Here is a 19,703-nt window from a genome sequence, read left to right as displayed (position 1 = left end):
TGACGGGTGTTGGCAATTTGATCTCTGGTTCCTCTGCCTTTTCTAAATCCAGCTTGAACATCTGGAAGTTCTTGGTTCACATACTGTTGAAGCCTGGCTTGGGGAATTTTGAGCATTACTTTGCTAGCATGTGAGATGAGTGCACTTGTGCAGTAGTCTGAACATTCTTTGGGATTGGAATGAAAACTGACCTTTTCCAGCCCTGTGTCCATTGCTGAGTTTTCCAAATTTGCTGGCATACTGAGTGCAGCATTTCAACAGCATCCATCTTTGAAAGGATTGGAAATAGCTCAGCTGGAATTCCATCACCTCCACTAGCTTTGTTCATAGTGAGGCTTCCTAAGGCCCACATGTCAAGTTACCTTTGGTTTTATAGTCTGTTGACCCAGCTGTTGATAATTTATAAGCCTGGTTTGCTTAATTTAGTCAACAGTTTTCAAGCTTTTCCCACAGTTGCTCTACTGAAACATTTAAAGTAAATGACACTTTATTCCATTGTACTTGAGTAGCCATGACTAAAAACTAAGTTTCTATAAACCTATCCAGAAACCAGAAAAACCTTTGGCAGTGTGAATCATCGCTGATGTAGTTTGATTCTCCTTGGCTTTTATTTACTGTCTTGAGGAGGGGTGCACCTGTAACTGCACGCTAGTGTAAGGCGTGTCAGGCGTGCAGAACACGGAGTGGACAGTCCCGGCCCTGTGACTCGTGAGAGGTCGTCTAACTTAAGCTCCCTTTTCTGTTGGCAGTGCACGACTTGATTTTCTGGCGAGATGTGAAGAAGACTGGCTTTGTCTTTGGCACCACACTGATCATGCTGCTGTCCCTGGCAGCTTTCAGTGTCATCAGTGTGGTTTCTTACCTCATCCTGGCTCTTCTGTCTGTCACCATCAGCTTCAGGGTCTACAAGTCTGTCATCCAAGCTGTACAGAAATCAGAAGAAGGCCATCCATTCAAGTGAGTTCAAGTATCATAAGTAATGCTCTACAACTTAGGAAAGGGTTTACAGAGGCTGGTCAGATTCAAATCAGACCTGATTAGAAATCAGGAATTATAGGGCCTAATGCAGCTAATCAGTGGCATGAAACGTCAGCTTGAGACTCCTTTATGAAGTGACCAAGTTAGGCGCCGGGAACTTCTTTGACAAACTAGAGGTTCACCTAAAAGGACCGTCTGAATTCCTGGGCAGGGTCGTCCTGTAGAGCAAGCAGGGCATCTGGACAGCGCACAGTGAAAGGGGGTCCCAGGTACATGTTTAAGCCCCACATAGTTAATACTTAAAACAGCCTTGGAATGTTGTCGTTGAGGATGCATTCTTGGCAATATCAGAACTCAGTGTGTATATTCTTGGTTTTATTACTGATTTCCTTCCTATCTCTCCTTTAGTTACCTTAATACCAGGGGCAAGTCATGATGAAGTCAGTAGGTCATGCATTTGTAGAATCCAGTTGCTAGCTTTTCCAACTGTGCTATGATTTAACAAATGTTTTCTCACCCCTTTCCTCTTGAAAGTCTTGGCCTGTAAAAAATTTTAACATCAACAAATGGCAGTATTTTATTATTTTCAAATAGCAGGTTTTTAAAACCCCTTCTCGTGGAAAAAGAAGTATTTCTGTGGTCTCTCAGAAGTATGACAGAATAGTGTCTGAGTGCAGCTTTGGTCCTTGTCTTTTCTCCTGGTGAAAATAGAAGGAATGATTTAAGCTCTATGTGGCATGTTAAAAGTTACTTGCAAATTGGTTTTAACAAATCAGTAGTTGTTGATTGATTGAGTGGATAAATTTTACTGTTTTGCCACAAGCTACAATGTAGAAGTTGTTTTTTTTTTTTCTCCTTTCACATGACGCTGTTATAGATTAATAAAATGTGTTTTGCTGGGTTGTATTAATTACAGCATCTAATTTTTATAACTTTTGTGTTTGATAGTAAATATTTCCTTAATAAACAGGAAAGAAAAACATGCCTATTACTCTTCTGATTTTTCCTGCAAGACTGTAGGCTGTTTGAGGCAGAAGCAGTTTTATTTTTCTGATATCCCTACACCTAGTGGAGGGTCTGGTACTCATGGGCACGCAGTAAGTGCTGAGTGAATGGGCAGATTGTGAGCAGGTGGTTACGTCTCAGTTCTAGAATGCATCCTGGGAACAGAACGCAGGTCTTTGTGTTTCTTTAACAAATATTTTATAATGCCTCCTTTATCATTTTGAAATGAAATTCATAGATAATATTACTGGTAAACAATTACAACAAGCATTTCAGTCAATATTTTAATTTCTTAGAAATAACTACACCAAAAAAGAAACTAAAGATACTTTAGATCAGATACTTGCATGTACATTTATAATCTCCCTACAGATGTGATTTTCCAAAATGGCAAAAAAAAAATCTTAAGGTTTCAGTATAAACAAAATACAGATTTAGACAATTCGGGATATGTTAAAATTGTGGGGAAAATACTTTGTTTTTATATGTTCTTGGCTCTTGATAATTATAAATAGGTTCACCTTCATGAATATCCTATGAGATAGTAAAAGTTATGCAGGACATTGGGCAGTTCTTTATTGTACATGACTATCCCTCACTGCAGACATAGGGCAGCTTTGCCTCTACCTACCAAATGACAGCCATGTCCCCCCCACCCCATGTTAGCAAAATCTGCCTCTGCAGATGTCACACACCCTTCGGGGGATTTCACCCTCTGAAGAACTTCTGTGCTAACAGAAACAGGTCGTCTCCTGCCATGTCAAATGTGTGACTGTTGTTTCTTCTTCTGGAAGAGCCTACCTGGATGTCGACATCACTCTGTCCTCAGAAGCTTTCCATAATTACGTGAACGCTGCCATGGTGCACATCAACAGGGCCCTGAAACTCATCATTCGTCTCTTTCTGGTGGAGGATCTAGTTGACTCCTTAAAGGTTAGTTGCCTCTACAGCTTTTGGTGATGAGGCTGAGGAAAACCAGGGACTGAGTTATAATTCAGAGGAAAGGCAGTAAATAAGGTTTTATCAGACAAAAGCAAAATGTATGCTTGTCTCAATCAATCTATAAAAATGGAAGTAGGGGTTGGTAAAGAAGGTACTTTCTGCGCCAAGGGAACTAACATCAGAATAAGGATAATGTATGTAATTGATAGAAATGCAGTTACCGTCTGTTTGGGGGCCTGAGAGAACCACTGAGTTCTTTTATGCACCCTCAAATGTATAATAGAAATGAGGTAACCATCTTGAAATTATTAATGGCATACATCACTAAATTTATGAGGACTTAGCTAGAAAAGAATAACATCAAATAACCTGAATTTTGTAAGATCCCCTGGTGGAAGGCATGGCAACCCACTCCAGTATTCTTGCCTGGAGAGAGGAGCCTGGTGGGCTACAGTCCATGGGATCGCAAAGAGTCAGACACAACTGAGTGACTACTACTGCTAAGTCGCTTCAGTCGTGTCCGACTCTGTGCAACCCCATAGACGGCAGCCCATCAGGCTCCCCCATCTTTGGGATTCTCCAGGCAAGAACACTGGAGTGGGTTGCCATTTCCTTCTCCAATGCGTGAAAGTGAAAAGTGAAAGGGAAGTCGCTCAGTCATGTCTGACTCTTCGCGACCCCATGGACTGCAGCCTACCAGGCTCCTCTGTCCATGGGATTTTCCAGGCAAGAGTACTGGAGTGGGGTGCCATTGCCTTCTCCAAACTGAGTGACTACACACAGCCAAACCTGAATTTTGCATTATGATTATTCCTGCTTAACCCTCTGATGTTGGCCTTCACAGCTTGCTGTCTTCATGTGGCTGATGACCTATGTTGGTGCCGTTTTCAATGGGATCACCCTTCTGATTCTTGGTAAGGTGGCAAGGAAAATGTCTTCAGTCTCTATGAAGTAATTGCTAAGAGTAAGAACAAAGAGAGCTCAGCGTGGCTCCAGTCCTTTCACACTGGCCCAGCCTTTAACATCCATAAAGGCCTTGACTAGTTATTGGAGGAACCTGTGTTTGTGGGCACAGGTTTATTAAATGGTCCCACCTATAAAGAAACATCCAGATAACTAGAAATACAGGAGAGTTGTCGAGATTTGGTTTAAATATGAGGATCTTCATAATTTGGAAATTATTAGTGGTACAAGAAGGAAGACTATATACCTGTATCTAACTGTCCTTAGTTGAGAGCCCTGGCCAGGATTTCTCATATTGATGAAGTTCTGTGTTTCCCTGTATTTCATGAGGAAAAATATCCCTGTTACTCAGACTTTGTGACTGTCTCCATTGACACTTGCCGTGTCTCATGATTCTTTCTTACAGCTGAACTACTCGTTTTCAGCATTCCAATTGTCTATGAGAAGTACAAGGTAAGCATTTGTCTGTTTTTGAGTCAGATATGCCAGTTAATGTATGACTAATTTTAGTTCTTTTTTTATTTCTTTATTTATTTGGCTACATCAGATCTTTAGTTGCAGTATATGGGATCTAGTTCCCTGAACAGGAATTGAACCCGGGCCCCCTCCATTGGGAGCACAGAGTCTTAGCCACTTGACCACCAGGGAAGTCCCTAGTTCATTTTTTAGGCATTGAAAGTGCACAGCAATCTTTTCCTAGCCGTTTTTACAGTCTAATTTTACAAGTCAAGTGCCTACAAGAAACTGGTAACTGGTTTCCTCTAAGAAGCGAAACTGAATGTCTAGAAGAGATAAGGGTAGAAAGGGAATTTACTGTATTACCATGCTGTGTGTCTTTTGAGTTTTATCAGATGGATCTGTTCCCCAAAAAAAGTTGAAAAAAATGCTTAAATAAGAGCTGGTATCTGTGAAGAAACAAACCATTAAAGGAGTTGTGGGAATCCGTCAGTGTGAGCAGACATCTGCATTGTAGTGGCTTATACCGAGTGTACTGGCTGCTGTGAAGTTATTCTTGATAGACTGTCGTCCATCATCTGACTTGATTCATGGCTTTTTGGTATTAAATGAATTAGTCTCACCAGGAGTCAGAACATATTTGTGTTTACTGAATGTAGATTAGACACACAGTTTCTGGTATTGAGAAAATGATGGTTAAACTAGGCTAAAGAATCTTACCTTCAGGAAAATTGTTAATCTGTGTGTTGCCACAACTGAATGACTTTTCTTCCTTGAAGACCCAGATTGATCACTATGTTGGCATCGCCCGCGATCAGACCAAGTCAATTGTTGAAAAGTGAGTATGCTTAGGTTCCACATTTCATCATGACATGAGCTTTTTTCCCCCCAGTTGTTTTTAGTCTCCTATGTAAAATGCTAATGCCAAAGAAAGTAATTTTTATCCTGGGGAAAAGGAAAAGCTTTGTTAATAGTTTCATTTTACTAGAAATTATTTCATCTGCTCCTTTGTAAAGCATTCTTTGTATCTTAAACTGAAAAGGATCAACAGAGTTAGGACCACTCTGCCTTTTTGAACTGGTTTTTAAATGTTTGTGGTTGTCTACTCACCATTTAGTTTCACAAATATCAATATTAAGCCAAACTCTTCTTTCCCTTTTCAGAAATAAAACTTGTAGTAAATAAATATATTAAAGCTCAGAACTACCTCTAAGACTACATATCCTTCTGTTTTAATCAGTTTCATATTTAAATCAAATAATAAAATACTGGTAGAATTTTTATGACTCCCTATATCAAGGAACTATAAGTTAATATTTTTCCATATTTTCTTCAGATACTCTTTAAGAAACAAAGCATCACAGCAGTTAAATTCTCTTTGTGCCCGCCCCCTACCTTTCACACCCCAGGTTTCGGTACTTTTTCTAGCTTTGATATGAGGAAACCTTGTCCATATCCAGACAGCCCAGACTTAATGCAGGATCTTTACCTACTTTTTTGCTTTCTTAGGTAGACACTGGAGCTAAAGCCCAGCAAGGGCAGTTCACACAGATTTGTATATGGTTGTTGCTTATTCCTACAGAGCAGAGCCAGCAGGCAGTGTGCTTACGTGTACCTCATTCTCTGTCATCCCCAGAGAAGGGAGCCAGGAGGTTTGGGCAGCAAGAGAGGACAGGCAGCAGGCTCAGCGGCAGGGAGCGGGTGGATCTTGGGGGCTCTCTTCGGCTCATCCCAGGCCAGACTCAGCCCCTGCCCAGTGAAAATGGGAGTGTTGTTCTCAGGACACTAGTGAGTCCCAGAGCTGTCTTCTAGGATCAGTGTTAAAACAAAAATCTACAACTAATGTCTGTATTTTCACTCTTTTTTTCTTTCCTTTTCCCAATAGGATCCAAGCAAAACTCCCTGGAATCGCAAAAAAAAAGGCAGAATAAGTACATGGAAACCAGAAACACAACAGTTACTAAAACACCATTTAATAGTTATAACGTTGTTACTTGTACTATGAAGGAACATGCTCGGTGTCAGCTTGAGCCTGCATTCCAAGCTTTTTTTTATTTGGTGTTTTCTCCCCTCCTTTCCCTCTACCCTCAGTATCAAGCACAAGAATTGTTGGACTTAAACAAGAACTGATATCTTAGAAAACCCAAAAGAATAAAGAAAGAGTCAAATTAATAGGATAAGTCAGTACCTTAATGATGGTGGAGCTTTTACCTGTAACTTGAAAGGAGGGGGAAAATTGGAGGTAAAGGAGAAAATGAAAAATTAAAACACATCTCTTGGGTTCTTGTATCCAAATTTCAAGGACTAGTCAGTCTTCTATAGCTTCCCATCATAGTTTTGCCCTTATTTTTAAGTTAAGAAATAATGATTAACTTATGAAGAAATTATCTGGGGACAAGAATGGGATCCTTCCCTTGTTTTTGTTGTTGTTTTGCAGTCCTCTGATCCCATCTTTCTGCCCCACGACGTGAGCAGCTACTCCTAATTTTCTTCTTCTTCATTTAATGATATAACTTTCAACTCTGTGAATAACTTATAGTTGATAGTGATGATTCCTGATTCCCAGAGTACCATCTGATAACCAAGAATGGAGCTGGAAGGTCGGACGGAGGAGCGCACAGGAGCGCTGCTGTGACTCCCGAGCGTCCTCAGGAAGGAAAGGCTCCGCATGGGGGACGGTGGTGTCTGTGTCGTTTGTTCTGGACACCAGTTCTGAGCTGTAGTTGGAGAGCTTATTCCTGAATGTGCTTTCCTCCCTCTTTCCTCCCCTCAAGTTCAATAAATATGGTTGTACTTTTCTTATTATAAAGTAAATGTCTGTAACTGCTGTACACTGCTGTAAACTTGTTAGAGAAAAAAAAAATTAATCTGCATGTGGGCTCCTCCATTATTGAGTTATTGTAATCCTGTCTCAGTCCGTGGCGGGGAAACATTCTCAAGAGGTGAGCTACAGAAACACAAAGGCCTTTTTCTCTTTTCCCTGCACACTCCATCTTTAACCTGTGCTCATCGTTTTACCCTGAGGACCAAAGCTGCGCTGGCCTGCACGGAGACCGTATCTGTGGTTAAGACACCACAGGTGAGTGTAGGGAGGTGCACTTTGTGGTTCAGGTGGAGTTTTAACTTGGAGGCTAGCTTATTGGCCGTGTGTTATTTGAGGATTCCTTCCATTTTCAGGCACTTAAGCTGTCTCAGCACCTGAACCATGGTGCAGGGTCCTCCTTTTGAGAGTGTTTTCCAAGAAGCTTTAGGTAAGGGTGACCAGGCAGGGCAGATTGTGTTGGCGGGCTCCATGCGCAATTAAAAGACAACAAACAGTTCACGTTGATATCAGATGGAGGGCATTTGGGAATCTTTGATTCCCACTTGAGACTTAATGTCTTCCTCCCCTTCCAACATTAAAATTCAGTAAACTTGAAGGAAAATCATCTGCGAATTCTTTCAGGTTGTAACTGACAGTCGTGATAATCCAGACAGAATATGCACTGGTGACTTTAAAGTAAGGGCTATAATCTTTGACGGTCCCAAAGCAGTGCAGCTCTGTAGAAGGTAGTGGAAGGACCTTTTCTTTCTACTTTGTTGAGGAAATTACTTGGGAATTTAGATGGGTAAAACGTACCTTGCCTTACTCCACTCTTATTTTCTTAGCCCCCTTTCCTCCTGAAATGTTTTCACTCATTCCATGTCATGGTAGGAAGTGCACTCTCCACCTGCATTCCTTCGCCTTCCCAAGAACTCAGTGCACTGATTGTCTTTGTGGGCTTCCCCTCCAAAGGGCCTTTCCCCGCACAGGAAGCCTCCACACCTAGCTTTTGCTTTGTCACTGCTGTGTTCAGATTGATTGGACAGATCTTTGTGCCACACAGGAATTTTTTTTTTTTTTTTTTTTTTTTAAGAAAAATCTATAGGTGAAAAATTACTAATGAAACTGTGTGCGTATATGTGCGTGCAACATAAAAGTACAGTAGCACCAAGGAGCTTGAATCTTGGTTCCTGTAAAATGCAAATTGATGTGGTATTAATAAAAAAGAAAAAAAGAACAGTGACTGTGCTGTCATTCTGCTAACTTTATTCTTTATACACAGTTTGGGTAAAGTAAGAACCAAACAAGCCTTCCACTGGCCCCCATCCCCACTCCACCTTCCAGGCTTTAAAAAGTGATTAATAGTTGATACTAGTAGTGATTTCCAAGATTGCAGAATTTCCATAGTAGAACAAAGCTGTGCATTTGGTTTCTGAAAGAAAATAAGAGACCCTCTTAAGAGGGGACCGCAGGAGAAAGATGGTGAGTGGAAAGGGCCAGGGGGGTCTGTTGTCCAGTTCACACCAACCTAGGAGGGTTCCCCCACCTGCAACATGAATGAAGCAGCCTGTAACTCCCACAGTCACAATGTACTTAAAATGAGACTCAGTCACCATGGAAAATGGAAACTTTTCCATCAGGTCTTTGCTCTTTCCCAAAACTAAGGCTGCCAATGACCCTTAAGCTGCTTTTTTTAATTCAACATACCTCTTAGAAAACTTAGGCTGAAATTTTAAAAAAGTAACTGATGCAAACAACTTCACAAATACGCATACAAATGTTCAAATAATGTCACTAACATGGTATATAAATATGTATTCAGAGTAACATTTACATATTGGCCATAATAGCAAGCATACCATTAACAAAAAAAATTCATGAAGAAACTTCACCTGTTCATATCAGACTCCCAAGGCAAGGAGGAGGCACCTAGAGATGAGAACCACCTAATCTCCTGTTAATTCAAGAGGCTATAATAGCTGCAAAGTAGTAATAACTCCAGTGCCACTACGCAGTTCACTGGTGCTCAGAACTTCAGCGTGCCTTGTGATCACTGGAGGGCTTATCAAAACAGATTGCTAGGCTCCACGCCAGTTTCTGATCCATAAGGTGCCGCCCAAGAATTTGCATTTCTACTAATTTCTGTTGGCTACACTTTTGAGAACCAGTGGAGTGCTTGGGGCTGCTTCTTAATGAAGAGACCCACTGCTGCCCTCCTAAGGCCTCTCCCTGCCTATCGAGAGCAAAAACCATTCTCACCCTGCTCTCTGCCCTGGCTTACCTGAACTTCGGCAGAGGGTGTGGATGACTAGGATAGTTGCCCCAGTCTGCCTGTTTTTGAATAGGCAGAGTAGCGAAAGTGGCAGAGCACTCCTGGATCTGAAAACAACATGCATGAAGGAAAATAAAAGAATGGCAGTACCCAACCTGGGGCCATCCATAATCCCTGCTCTTTTAATACTGTCTCAAAAAAACCTGGAGGTTCAAACGCTAGGAATTCACTTTTTAGACGAGTGACAGCCCATGCAGTATTTCCTGAACCCCTGGTGGCATCAACAAAACAATGCCAGAGCCTTTGCCCAGCAGGGAGGCCTTGGGCCAGGTGGCAGTCAGCCCTACTTGTGCAGTTCTGGTCAGGAAAGCTGCTGCTGGCACCCTCCAGCCGAAGCCAATAGTGGCAGGACTGCCTTGTTGAATACTTGTTCCAGGAGTGTGCTGCTCTTTGTCACTCCCAGGAGCCCACAACTGCACTGGGAGGGCCTGCAGAGCCCAGCTGCACACTCCATCCTTCGGCAGGCCTAACCGTAAAAAATTTTAACTTACCAGAGATGGGGAGGCCATGTGGTGTAGTGCAAAGAACACTGAACTGGGAGTTGAGGTTTTTATTCTAGTCCTAGTACTGCTCCTACCTGGTGTGTGATAATTTCAGTTCCTGGACTCCATCTTACCTATCTGTGAAAGGGGTGGGGGCAGGTACTGGTTGATCTCCAAGGTCTTTCCAGCTCAGACAATCTTGAGTTATATAAAAAATGCTACAAAATCCGTGGTATAAAATTCAATTCCCAATCAGAAGTCAAGGGGACCGGGCCTGAGGCACTTGAACCGTGGGCTCTGGCCTGGGAGCACTGAGATAAGGAAGGCTTTCCTCTCTGCTCTCTGCTTTCCCAGCCACAGAGGCGGCTGCCAGGGCCGCTACCCCTCCAGACCCAGCCCTGAAGTCCCCACCCGCTGATCTCCCCACTCAAGCCTTTAAGACCAAAGGAACCGGCCTGGCTATGTGAAGAGCGCCAGTGGGTTACTAGAGACTCCTCGGAGGAACCTGGTGAGGCACACATTAGTCTATGATGTTTAGGGTCCTCCTGTCCGCGCCTCCTCTCTCCTACCTTTAGGTCCTTCCTCCACCACCTCACAGCTTATCTCTGATACACGCATAATAAATAAGACATTTGCACATAAGGGTGACGGACAGCTCTCTTCCCGCCCCTCCCCCTCTCATATAAAAGCATTAAATACAGTTTCAAAATAAAATACAAAGAGCAAAAAGGGCCTGATCCCGGGGCCACCTATTCTCCACAGGAGAATGAATGTACACATCCCTCTCGGACCTGCCTGGGAGATCGCGGGGCCCGTTCCCGGCCCCTTGCGGCCTGGCTCTGCCGCGGAGAGGAGAGAAAGGAAGGCCGAGGCCGGGCCCCAGGCCCAGAGGGCTACGAATGGGTGGCACGTCCACGGCGTACAAAAGGGGGGGGGAGGGAGGGGACGGGAACAGAACGCCAACTGCCGGGACCTCCAGTGTCCCGGACTCGGACTGAGGGCGCTTGAAGCAGGCGCGCCTGACTGAGCTTAGGGGTACAGGGAGACCTTCGGAGCAGGCGAGCAAAGGAAGAAAGTGCTAATCCCTTTACAAGTTCGCGGCGCCGGCGGGCGTGGCAGGGGCCGGGAAGGAGGGCGGGGCGGCCCCGCAGGGCCCGCCCTATGGGCGGAGCTGGGGGTTGGCCCCGCCCTCCCGCCCGCGGGCCGGCAGGCTCCCAGGCCCCACTGCCCCTCCACCCGAGGAAGGCCCTCGTCCGCAGTCCAGGCCACCGAGCGGCCGCGACGGCCAGTAACGAACGGCTGGGGGGCAGCCGGCCCCGACCCCCGAGAGCCGTGCCTGCCGGCGTGCCTCTGTGAAACCTGGGCGCCCAACCAAGCCAAGGAAAAGGGACCGGCGCGTCCCTTCTACACCCCCTCCGCTCCACCTACTTGGGACCCTAATACTGACGGCGCCCCGCCCGCCCAAGCCTGGCCTGGCGGGGTGTGACCGGGGGCCGAAAACTCTCCGTGCACAGACTGAGGCTTCCCAGGAACTAGCCGCCTTGAGCGGCGAGGGCCCGGGCTCCGGGTCCGAGGTGGAGAGCGCGCTTCCCGCGGCGCCCGCACTAGCTTGAACCCGCCACCCCACCCCAGTCCCGAGTCTCCACCCTGCCCGGCCAGCGGGGGTGGGCAGCGGCCAGGGCCGCGGGGAACCGGGGGAGCCGGCTTGGCACCGCCGCCCTCCCCCTCGAGTGATCTACGCCCGACACACGGCGCCCGCCTTGAGGTCCGCGCCGCCGTCGCGCGGCGCCGCCGGGGCGGGCGGCCCGAAGCCCTCGTGACCGTAGCAGCGCAGCGCCGCCTCCTCGTAGGCCTCCAGGATGGTCTGGCGCTCCTCGGGCGTGAAGTCCATGGAGAAGGGGTGCACCTGCAGAATGTGCCGCTTGATGGTGCTGACCTTGAGCGTGGCCAGCGCGCCCCCGCACACCATGCACACCAGACCGCGCCGGCTGCCGTCGTAGTCCATCAGGTACTCGCCCCGCCAGCGCGGCTGGTAGTTCCGCCGCTGCTCTCGGCTGCGGGGCGGGGGAGGTGGGGGCGGCGGCGGCGGCGGAGGGAAGGCGAGCGCCCCGGGATCCGGGCCGTCCTCGTCGTCCTCTTCTTCTTCCGCCTGCCGCTCCGACGGTTCCCCGGGGGAGAGCGAGACGTCGCCTAGGACGGAACAAAGGACCACGCTGGAGTGTCCCGGCCTCGTGACCCCCCCTACCCGTGCCCTCCGGTGCTGCCAGCCTCCCGTCTCCCCTTCGACCTTCTACTGTGCCCACCCGCCTTCTACCCCTAGCCCCTCTCCCTCTCCACCTGCTCTGACCCAGCTCACCCCACCACTCCTCCTCCTCTGGCTGCTCCTTCTCTGCCCCTCCCCCCTCCTCGGAGGCTGCGGCTGTGCTGGGTGCGGCGGGGTCCCCGGGCGATTCGGGGCAGGGCAGCCCCATGGCCAGCAGGTGGGCGGCCTTCTCGCTCCACTCCTGGGCGATGAGGGCCCCGACTGGCCCGCCGAGGCGCGCCGAGCCCGGGTGGCGCCGGCGGATGTGCCGCTTGATGGTGCTCATCTTGAGCGAGGCCAGCGCGCCCCCGCATGCCAGGCACACCAAGCCGCGCCGGCCGCCGTCCAACTCCAGGAGGTACTCCAGCCGCCAGCGCTCCGGGCAGTAGCGGCGGGGGTCGCGGCCCCGCGCAGACCGGCCGGGGACCCCCACCCTCTCGCCCTCCTCCGGCTCCTCCTCCCCTGCCGGCCCGGGCACCCTCTCAGGGACCCAGCCAGCCTCTTCCTTTACGTCTGGGAGGCTGAGATCCTGAGAGGACTGGGCTCCAGCAGCGGGGGCCGGGTCCCGGCTCTTGCTGGTCAGGTCCTGGGGGACGAGGTCATCGTCTGTTGGGGAAGGGGTGAGGGAGAGGGGCTCAGCTTGCTGGCTGGGTTGCCCTTACCCACAAAGAGGGGGTCCCTTGCTTCTCATCCCAGCCCTAAGCTAGAAGCCCCACCAGAATCTGTGTGCGTGTCTATGGGGGCACCGTGGTGTGGGAGGGGTATGTGTGTCTATGTTGAGGGGGGAGAGATGAGTCCCCCCCCCCCCCACAACCAGAACCTCTGTGTGTGTCTGGGAGGTGTGGGTGTCTATGTGGGGGGAGGGGCGTGTGTGTGTGTATCTATGTGGAGGCAGGGAGAGATGAGTCCCTCCCAGTTTTGGCCACAGACCTCACTTTGCAGCCCTTATATGAAGGGGTCCTGGCCATGAGAGGGGCCTCGCACCTGGTGAGGACTGGGTGAGCTCAGACAGCGCCTCCGGCTGGCCACCCGAAGCCTGCAGCAGGGCACTACGCTGGGGGGCCCTGCGCTGGGGGCCACGGAGCCCCAGGCAGCTGGGGTGCACCTCCAGCACGTGGGCACGGATGTCGTCCAGCTGCAAGCTGGGCAGTGCCCGGCCACAGGCCATGCACACCAGCCGGTTCCCCCGCGGGTCATAATCCATGAGACACTCTGCCCGGAACCAGTTCTGCAGGGACTCCTTCAGCCTCCGCTCCAGCCGCCGGGCACCCAGCCCCCTGCTGCCCCCAGCCCTCCGGGAGGCAGAGAGGCACCCACGCCGAGCCCGGGGTGCCCCTGGGCCCCCTCGCCTCTGGCGCCGGCTGCCCCCACCAGCTGGGGCTTTGCCTGAAAGGGTTGGAGGGAGGGAAGGGACTGAGATGCTGGCCCTCTGGGAGAGCCCCCCGACCACAGCCAGGACCTCCAGCCACAGGCCTCTCCCTCACTCTGACTCTGAGTCCTTTGCCTAACCTTTGCCCTTCCCTTCCTCTCCCCTCAAGTCTTAACTCCTTCATCTCCTAATCCGCCTGCACACAAACCCTCAGCCCGAGCCGACTCCACCCCAGGTCCAGATTCTAGCCCCTTCCCTAGACTTCACTGTCATACCTTTCCAGTACCCTCTGCTCCCAGGCCTCTCTCCAGCTTCCACTCCCTGGATCCTTCTAAAACTAAAGAATGTCAAAACTGTCTGTGATACTGGAGATCTTGTCCTACGGTCCCTCACCCACTACTGTCCAATAAGCAAAGCTCACCCCAAAAGCAAGCAGTAGCTTGCTCCAGGAAACCAGCTAGTTGGCCAGGAAGGCCGGGCTGGCCCCACCTGGCCCCATCCACCACCCAGGCCCCAGCTTCCCCAAGTCGGACATTACCTGGGCCCTTGGGCAGGCTAGCCTGGAGGCCAGCCCCTTCCTCCTCCTCCTCCTCCTCGTCGTCCTCCTCCTCCTCAGGCCCCTGGGCCCCCAGCCCCTCGGCCTCTCCGCAGGCCCCCAGCCCCAAGTGGGCATCCCAGCTGTTGCTGATGACTTCCTTCTCCCGGGGACTCCAGTGCAGGGAGTAAGGGTGCTTTTGACGGATGTGTCGCTTGATGGTGCTGAGCTTGAGAGTGGCCAGGGAGCTGCCGCACACCATGCACACCATGCCGTGCCGGGCAGGGTTGAAGTCCATCAGGTACTCCAGCCGCCAGTGGTCATGGTAGTAGCGACGATGGTCACGGCCAGGAATGCGGCTTTTTCCAGGCCTCGAGGCCCGGGCCTCACAGTGGTCTGAGTATTTCCTGCCTGAAGATGCTGGTCCCCTGGCCCTGGAGGAGGGCAGGGGGGCATTCCCCCAGGACCCTAAGGCACCCCCTTCCAGCTGAAGATCTTGCCCTGAAGGGGGGGGAAAGGGAGACAGTTTCTCAGTCTCTAAGATTTCTAGGGAAAGAACCTAGGGCTTCCATTTTGCAAGAGAACAGAGGTGGGAGAGAGGTCTGTTCAGGGGCAGGAAAGGGACTGCAAGAGCAATCAAAGGGAGGTGGCAGAGCAGGGAGTCAAAACATTGGTCCTTTACAAAGAGTGAGACCCCTTTAAGAGAGGATCAGGAACAAAAGAATGCAGGGCACAGCTCTAATTTTTATCAAAAAACAAAGGTGAAGGCCAAGGAGGCAGCAGGTTCTGCAAGGCACCCCTTCTGGATGAGCACTGTCTGGGTAAAGCCAGGGGAGCAGCCTGCTGCGGCGGTTATAGCTGGAGCAGAGCGGGCAGCGGGGCCAGAGAACAAAGGGGGCATCTGTCTGCACACAGGACCCACTGCCCGAGGCCCCAGCCCGGAGGGCCCCACCCAAAGATGATCTTTTTCCCTTTCTGCAATAATGCCTCAAATACACCCTCCTAAGAGGCCCTTTTTAAGGGGTACTAAGCATTGTCAGGTCCCCAAATTAAGAGACCCCATGACAAAGCTGTCAGCACCTCCAGAGAAAGGAGTTTTTAGGACTAGAGTCTGGGAGAGCTGATGACTGGAAGGGGCCAGCAGGAGGGCCACCAGAGTGGCTACTGAAGATACTGCAGCAGGGAGTGGCCACCACCCACCGGAATCCATTAAGTCTTTCTGGGGATTTATTTTTTGCTCTGGCCCGGAGCTGGCCACTGCCCAGCAACCAGTGGGCAGGCAGTGGAGAGGCCACCAACCCAGTGGTGTCCCCTTTTGCCAAACGGAGACCCTGAGCAGTAGCCCCCACTTTCCCTACAATTTGGACCGTATTTCATTTAGAAAAGGGTCTCCTGGCCAAATAGGCAGAACAGACAGGTGTGGTCATCCTCCCAGTAGAGAATCTCACCGTATGGAAAACAAAAGCCAGGATCAGAGGGGGCTCCTGTCACCCTGTTTTTGTTTGGCTTTGTTTTAAGTACATAGAAGAAAAAGAAAGCGCTAGTTTCAGAGTCAGAAACCTGGGTTTGACTCCGGGCTTCACTGGTAACTTGCTCTGTGACCTTTGGTAGGTGATGTCCGCTCTCTGGGCCTGAGTGTCTTTGTCTGCAAAGGCACTGGATAGCTAGCTGGTCTCAGCATCCTTCCAGCGCCGGATCTGTTAGTCTAAGGTGGACTGGCCCTTTAAGAGCCGAAAAAAGGGGAGGAGCTGGGAGTCTTTAAAAACAAAAGGGGATGGGGAATTTCTGGGAGGGGAGCTCCGGGATTAGGGGTGAAGCTCCAGAGCCTGGACGCAAGCTTCAGGGCTCTTAAGCCGTTGACCCCGCATAGAGAAACAGCCTCCTTTGAGAGCAAACGGGGAGGACTGGCTGGTCTCGCTATAGCTGACAAATTGTGGCAAAATTTCTGAAAAGATGGGAGGGGTAACGCGCGGATAGAAGGGGAGTGAATGACATTGTGGGCGAGCCCATCTCTTTAAAAACTGCCCGCCCGTGGGGAAGGTACTGATAGGTCCCCAAGAGGCGCAAGCCATGCTCTCTTCCAGGGAGAATATAGGGGAAAAAGAAAAAGGGTGCCCTTCTCTAGGGAGGCCCCAGAGAAGACAGCCCAACTTAAAGCAGCGGAGTCCCCAGCTCAGTTCCTCTGGAGGGAAGCCCCGGAAAGGGACCCACGGTCTGGGCAGACTTTTTAAGAGACAGCTGGTTAAGGGAGACCACCTGGGAGTCTGAAAGAGAAAGGGACGGGGGACGCAAGTCCCAACAGCCTAGAGCGCGCGCCCCGCGGCGCCAGGCCAGGTCCTTCGGGGCCCCTCCAGCTCGGCCTCCGAGGCGGGGGCCGCGGGGCCCTTTAAGGGGGAGGGGATCCGCCCGAGCCCCGCGGGCCAACCCCGGGAGCTGGGCGGGGGGCTCCGCCGCTGGCGCTGCAGCCACAATCCGCGCCCGCCAGGTGGCGCCCCCGCCCGCCCTGCCCGCGTCCCCCGCTTTGTTCGGCGGCGAAGAGGGGCCCGGAGCCCGGAGCCGCAGCCCTCCCCTCCCCCACGCCGGGGCCCCCGCCCGAGCCGCCGGCCCCAGCCAGCTCTTACCGCCGTCGTCCTCCTCGGGTTCCGCGCTGCCGCTCGATCCGGCGGGCGGCAGCCGTCGGCCCCGTGCCGAGGCCGCTGCTGGCCCGGGGCCGCCCCTGCTGCCGCCGCCGCCGCCGCTCCGGCTCCGGTGGTCCCCGCCAGGCTCCATGCGCTGCGCTGCGGCGCGGGGCCCCGGGGCGGCAGGGCGCGGGGCCGCGGGGCCGGCGGCGGCCGGCGCGCGGCGCTCGGTGCGCGGGGCCCCGGGGCGCGGGGCGCATGCACAGGGCGGCCGGCAGCACGGACGGCTGGCTGCTCGCTCGGCGGCGCGGGCTGGACCGGGGTGGGGATTCCTGTCTGGGGCCCCTGGGGCTCCTTTAAGGGCTCCTGGGTAAATTTAAAGGGGCCGCACGCTATTTCCTCCTGCCAGCTCGCGGGGGGCTGGGGGGAGCGTCGGGAGGCTAAGAGCCCGACCGAGGCTCCGTATCCGGCGCCCGCCGCGGACGTTAGGAGCACGGTCCTCGCGGGCCCGCGCTGCCGCCTGCGGGTCTCGGGTCCCGGCTCCTGGAGGGTCACCGAGGTGGCCAGGGGCGCAGCGTCCGTTGCGACGCGCTTCCACCCAGGCTCAGCTCGCAGCCACTGCCCCCTCGGGGCATCTCAGCGCCCGGCTTCCCGCACCCGCGCTGGCAAAGGGGGTCTCCCGGTGGGGAGGCCCGGGCCCCTGCCAGGGGCTGCCTCCTCCCGCGCGATCTCGGCGCGGGCCCCAGAGCTGACACGAATGGCAGGGGCCCCAGATGGCCGCGGCCCCGCGGAGAGGGTGGAGCCGCGGGGGCGGCCGCGCCCCCTCCCGCGGGAGCCGCCGGGGAGCGCTGAGAGCTCAGGCTTCAGCCCTGGAGGGCGGATGAGCCCAGCGCTCTCGGAGCTGGCCGGGGCGGGGACCGCGGCCTCGGAGATCCGGGCCGAAGAGAGGGGGCACGCAGGAGACCGCGGAGAGCCGGCCGCGCCGAGGCCCGACGCCGCTGGGCGTTGGGGGCCCCAGTATGGAAGCCGGGAAGAGAAGGGGTGCGCCGCGGTTGTCTGGCTCCTACCCTCGCAGGCCTGGGGGTGGCAGACGCTGCCCTGGGCCCTCTGGCCGGCACGAGGAGGCAAAGAACCCTGACCCCGAGCGAGGTGTTGGCACCTGAGGACGCGCCCCACCACGGCTGGGAAGCGCTGGGGCTGACCCTGCCTGCGAGCCCCGGGATGCCTCGGAGCCTCCAGGTCCCGGGAAGCGGAGGAAAGGGGCCCGGAGAAGCAGCCAGGGGCTCGGCAGCCCGGGGTCCTTCCTCGAGGACCGGCTGGAGGAGCAGGTGCTTTCTTTGCCTGTGGTTGGTCGCCCACAACAAAGGCGATTCCTAGAGATCCAAATTACAGGGTGAGGGAGGCCGTGCAGGGTCTTATTATCTCGAGGTGGGTTTTATTCTCTTCTTTGGGGACGTGCCCAGCAATCCGTTAAAGTCACGCTTGACACACATTCCTTTGCTCACTCCACACCTACTGTGTGCCAGCATGCCCCTAGGCGATGGGCAGACAGCAGGGAGCAAGACCCACAAGTCTGATACTGACGAAAGCACCCACGGCTTATGAAAAGGAAACAGTCCCCTTGGGGAGCCATGGGAAATTCTAAAGTACTTTCAGCACAGGAAGCCCGTCTCCTGAATATGAAGAGGGGCTGGGAACTAAAATTTCTGTAGTATCTAAAAGGTGGCTGTCACCTCGGGAGATGTCCCATCTCTTCCTCAGTCCCCATGATGACCTGCGAGAGACATCTCCTTGGGTGAACACGGTCTCCCTCCTGCAGGGCTATTCTGTCCACTGCTGGCCTTCCTACGCTCCCTGACTTACTCGAGGGCAGGGACCCTGATGCTAATGTAGTGCCAGATGGGGCCAGTGATGGAAGATTCCCTCATTCATGCGTTCTTCAACTCTGCCAGGCCAGGGACACAAAGGTGAAATAAGACACAGACCTGGCCTTCACCTGTTCCTAAGTATGGTTTTTATTTTATATTTTTTAAAAGTTTTATTTATTTGACTGTGCCAGGTCTTAGTTGCAGCAAGTGGGATCTAGTTCCCTGACCAGGAATCGAACCCCTGCCCCTTGCATTGGGGGCACAGAGTCTTAGCCACTGGACCAGGAAGGAAGTCCTCCAAGTATGTTTAAAAAAAAAAAATTACGAAGATAACCCATGCTCAGGGCTGACCACTGTGAGACGCTTTTGGTAAATGTCCTTCTGGTTCTTTTTCTCACTATAAATAGGATAATCTTATTTGTTATCAACAAAAAGGTATAGACACCACCTGGAGGCATTTTTAACAACCTCTGGCTCCTCTCCTTGCTCCCATTTGTGAGCATAGCTTCAGGACCAGCTCCAAGTCCATGGTTCCAAGCCATCTTCCACCCACATTTAATCCTCACAGCCATCCACGAAGCTTTGCTTTGCAGATGAAGAAACGGAGGCTCAGAGTCTAGAGTCTCACTCAAGGCCATTCATTCATTTGCTTATCCACTTATTCAGAAAGCATTGACTGAGCCTGTCCTGAGTACCAAGTACTGGACTAGGGATACAGAGGTTTTAAAATTACATAACACAGCCCTGGAACGTTCTGTTCCCCACTTCCTAGGAGCTCTCAGTCTACTGGGTCTACTCTGGGAAAACAATGCAATCCAGATCACGTTATGACTCTTGTTGGGTCCTAGGAACTTTTGTCTCCGAGTGTGTGTGTGTGTATTCAGTTGTGTCTAATTCTTTGCAACCCCATGGACTACAACCCACCAGGCTCCTCTGTGCATGGAATTTTCCAGGCAAAAAAAACTGGAGTGGTTTGCCATTTCCATCTCCAGGGGATCTTCCTGACCCAGAGATTGAACCTGCATCTTGTGTCTTCTGCCCTGGCAGGCA

At 52.0% G+C, this 19,703-nt stretch overlaps 2 protein-coding genes across 6 annotated transcripts in view; one reads left to right on the top strand and one right to left on the bottom strand.

Annotated features, from left to right (window-relative positions):
- Positions 1–7,217, top strand: part of RTN3 (reticulon 3) — a 64,342-nt gene extending 57,125 nt beyond the window's left edge. Inside the window, exons 2-7 of one of the 4 annotated variants that reach the window (XM_055580991.1) lie at positions 750–957; positions 2,778–2,916; positions 3,770–3,839; positions 4,295–4,341; positions 5,124–5,182; positions 6,911–7,217. In XM_055580991.1, coding sequence (XP_055436966.1) covers positions 750–957; positions 2,778–2,916; positions 3,770–3,839; positions 4,295–4,341; positions 5,124–5,182; positions 6,911–7,067 — 680 coding nt within the window. In that variant the 3' untranslated portion in view covers positions 7,068–7,217. Of the gene's footprint in view, positions 1–749; positions 958–2,777; positions 2,917–3,769; positions 3,840–4,294; positions 4,342–5,123; positions 5,183–6,229 lie in introns of all 4 variants that reach the window. The other 3 variants (XM_055580992.1, XM_055580993.1, XM_055580994.1) reach the window with 3 other exon arrangements.
- Positions 7,218–8,393: 1,176 nt separating this feature from the next.
- ZFTA (zinc finger translocation associated) lies at positions 8,394–17,066 on the bottom strand. 2 transcript variants are annotated; one of them, XM_055580989.1, is made up of 5 exons: positions 16,789–17,065; positions 14,171–14,668; positions 13,248–13,649; positions 12,318–12,869; positions 8,394–12,151 (listed from the first exon to the last, which is right to left on the bottom strand). In XM_055580989.1, exons 1-5 carry the CDS (start codon positions 16,934–16,936, stop codon positions 11,697–11,699), a joined length of 2,055 nt encoding a protein of 684 aa, XP_055436964.1. In that variant the 5' UTR covers positions 16,937–17,065; the 3' UTR covers positions 8,394–11,696. The 2 variants fall into 2 exon arrangements, with proteins under 2 accessions (XP_055436964.1, XP_055436965.1); XM_055580990.1 differs by lacking the exon at positions 13,248–13,649 and having other exon boundaries at positions 16,789–17,066.
- Between the last annotated feature and the right edge of the window lie 2,637 nt (positions 17,067–19,703).

The sequence above is a fragment of the Bubalus kerabau genome, chromosome 5, assembly GCF_029407905.1.
Source record: "Bubalus kerabau isolate K-KA32 ecotype Philippines breed swamp buffalo chromosome 5, PCC_UOA_SB_1v2, whole genome shotgun sequence".
NCBI lineage: Eukaryota > Metazoa > Chordata > Mammalia > Artiodactyla > Bovidae > Bubalus > Bubalus kerabau.
The sequence above is the reverse complement of the archived record's forward strand: the minus strand, read 5'-3'. Positions and strand labels throughout refer to the sequence as shown.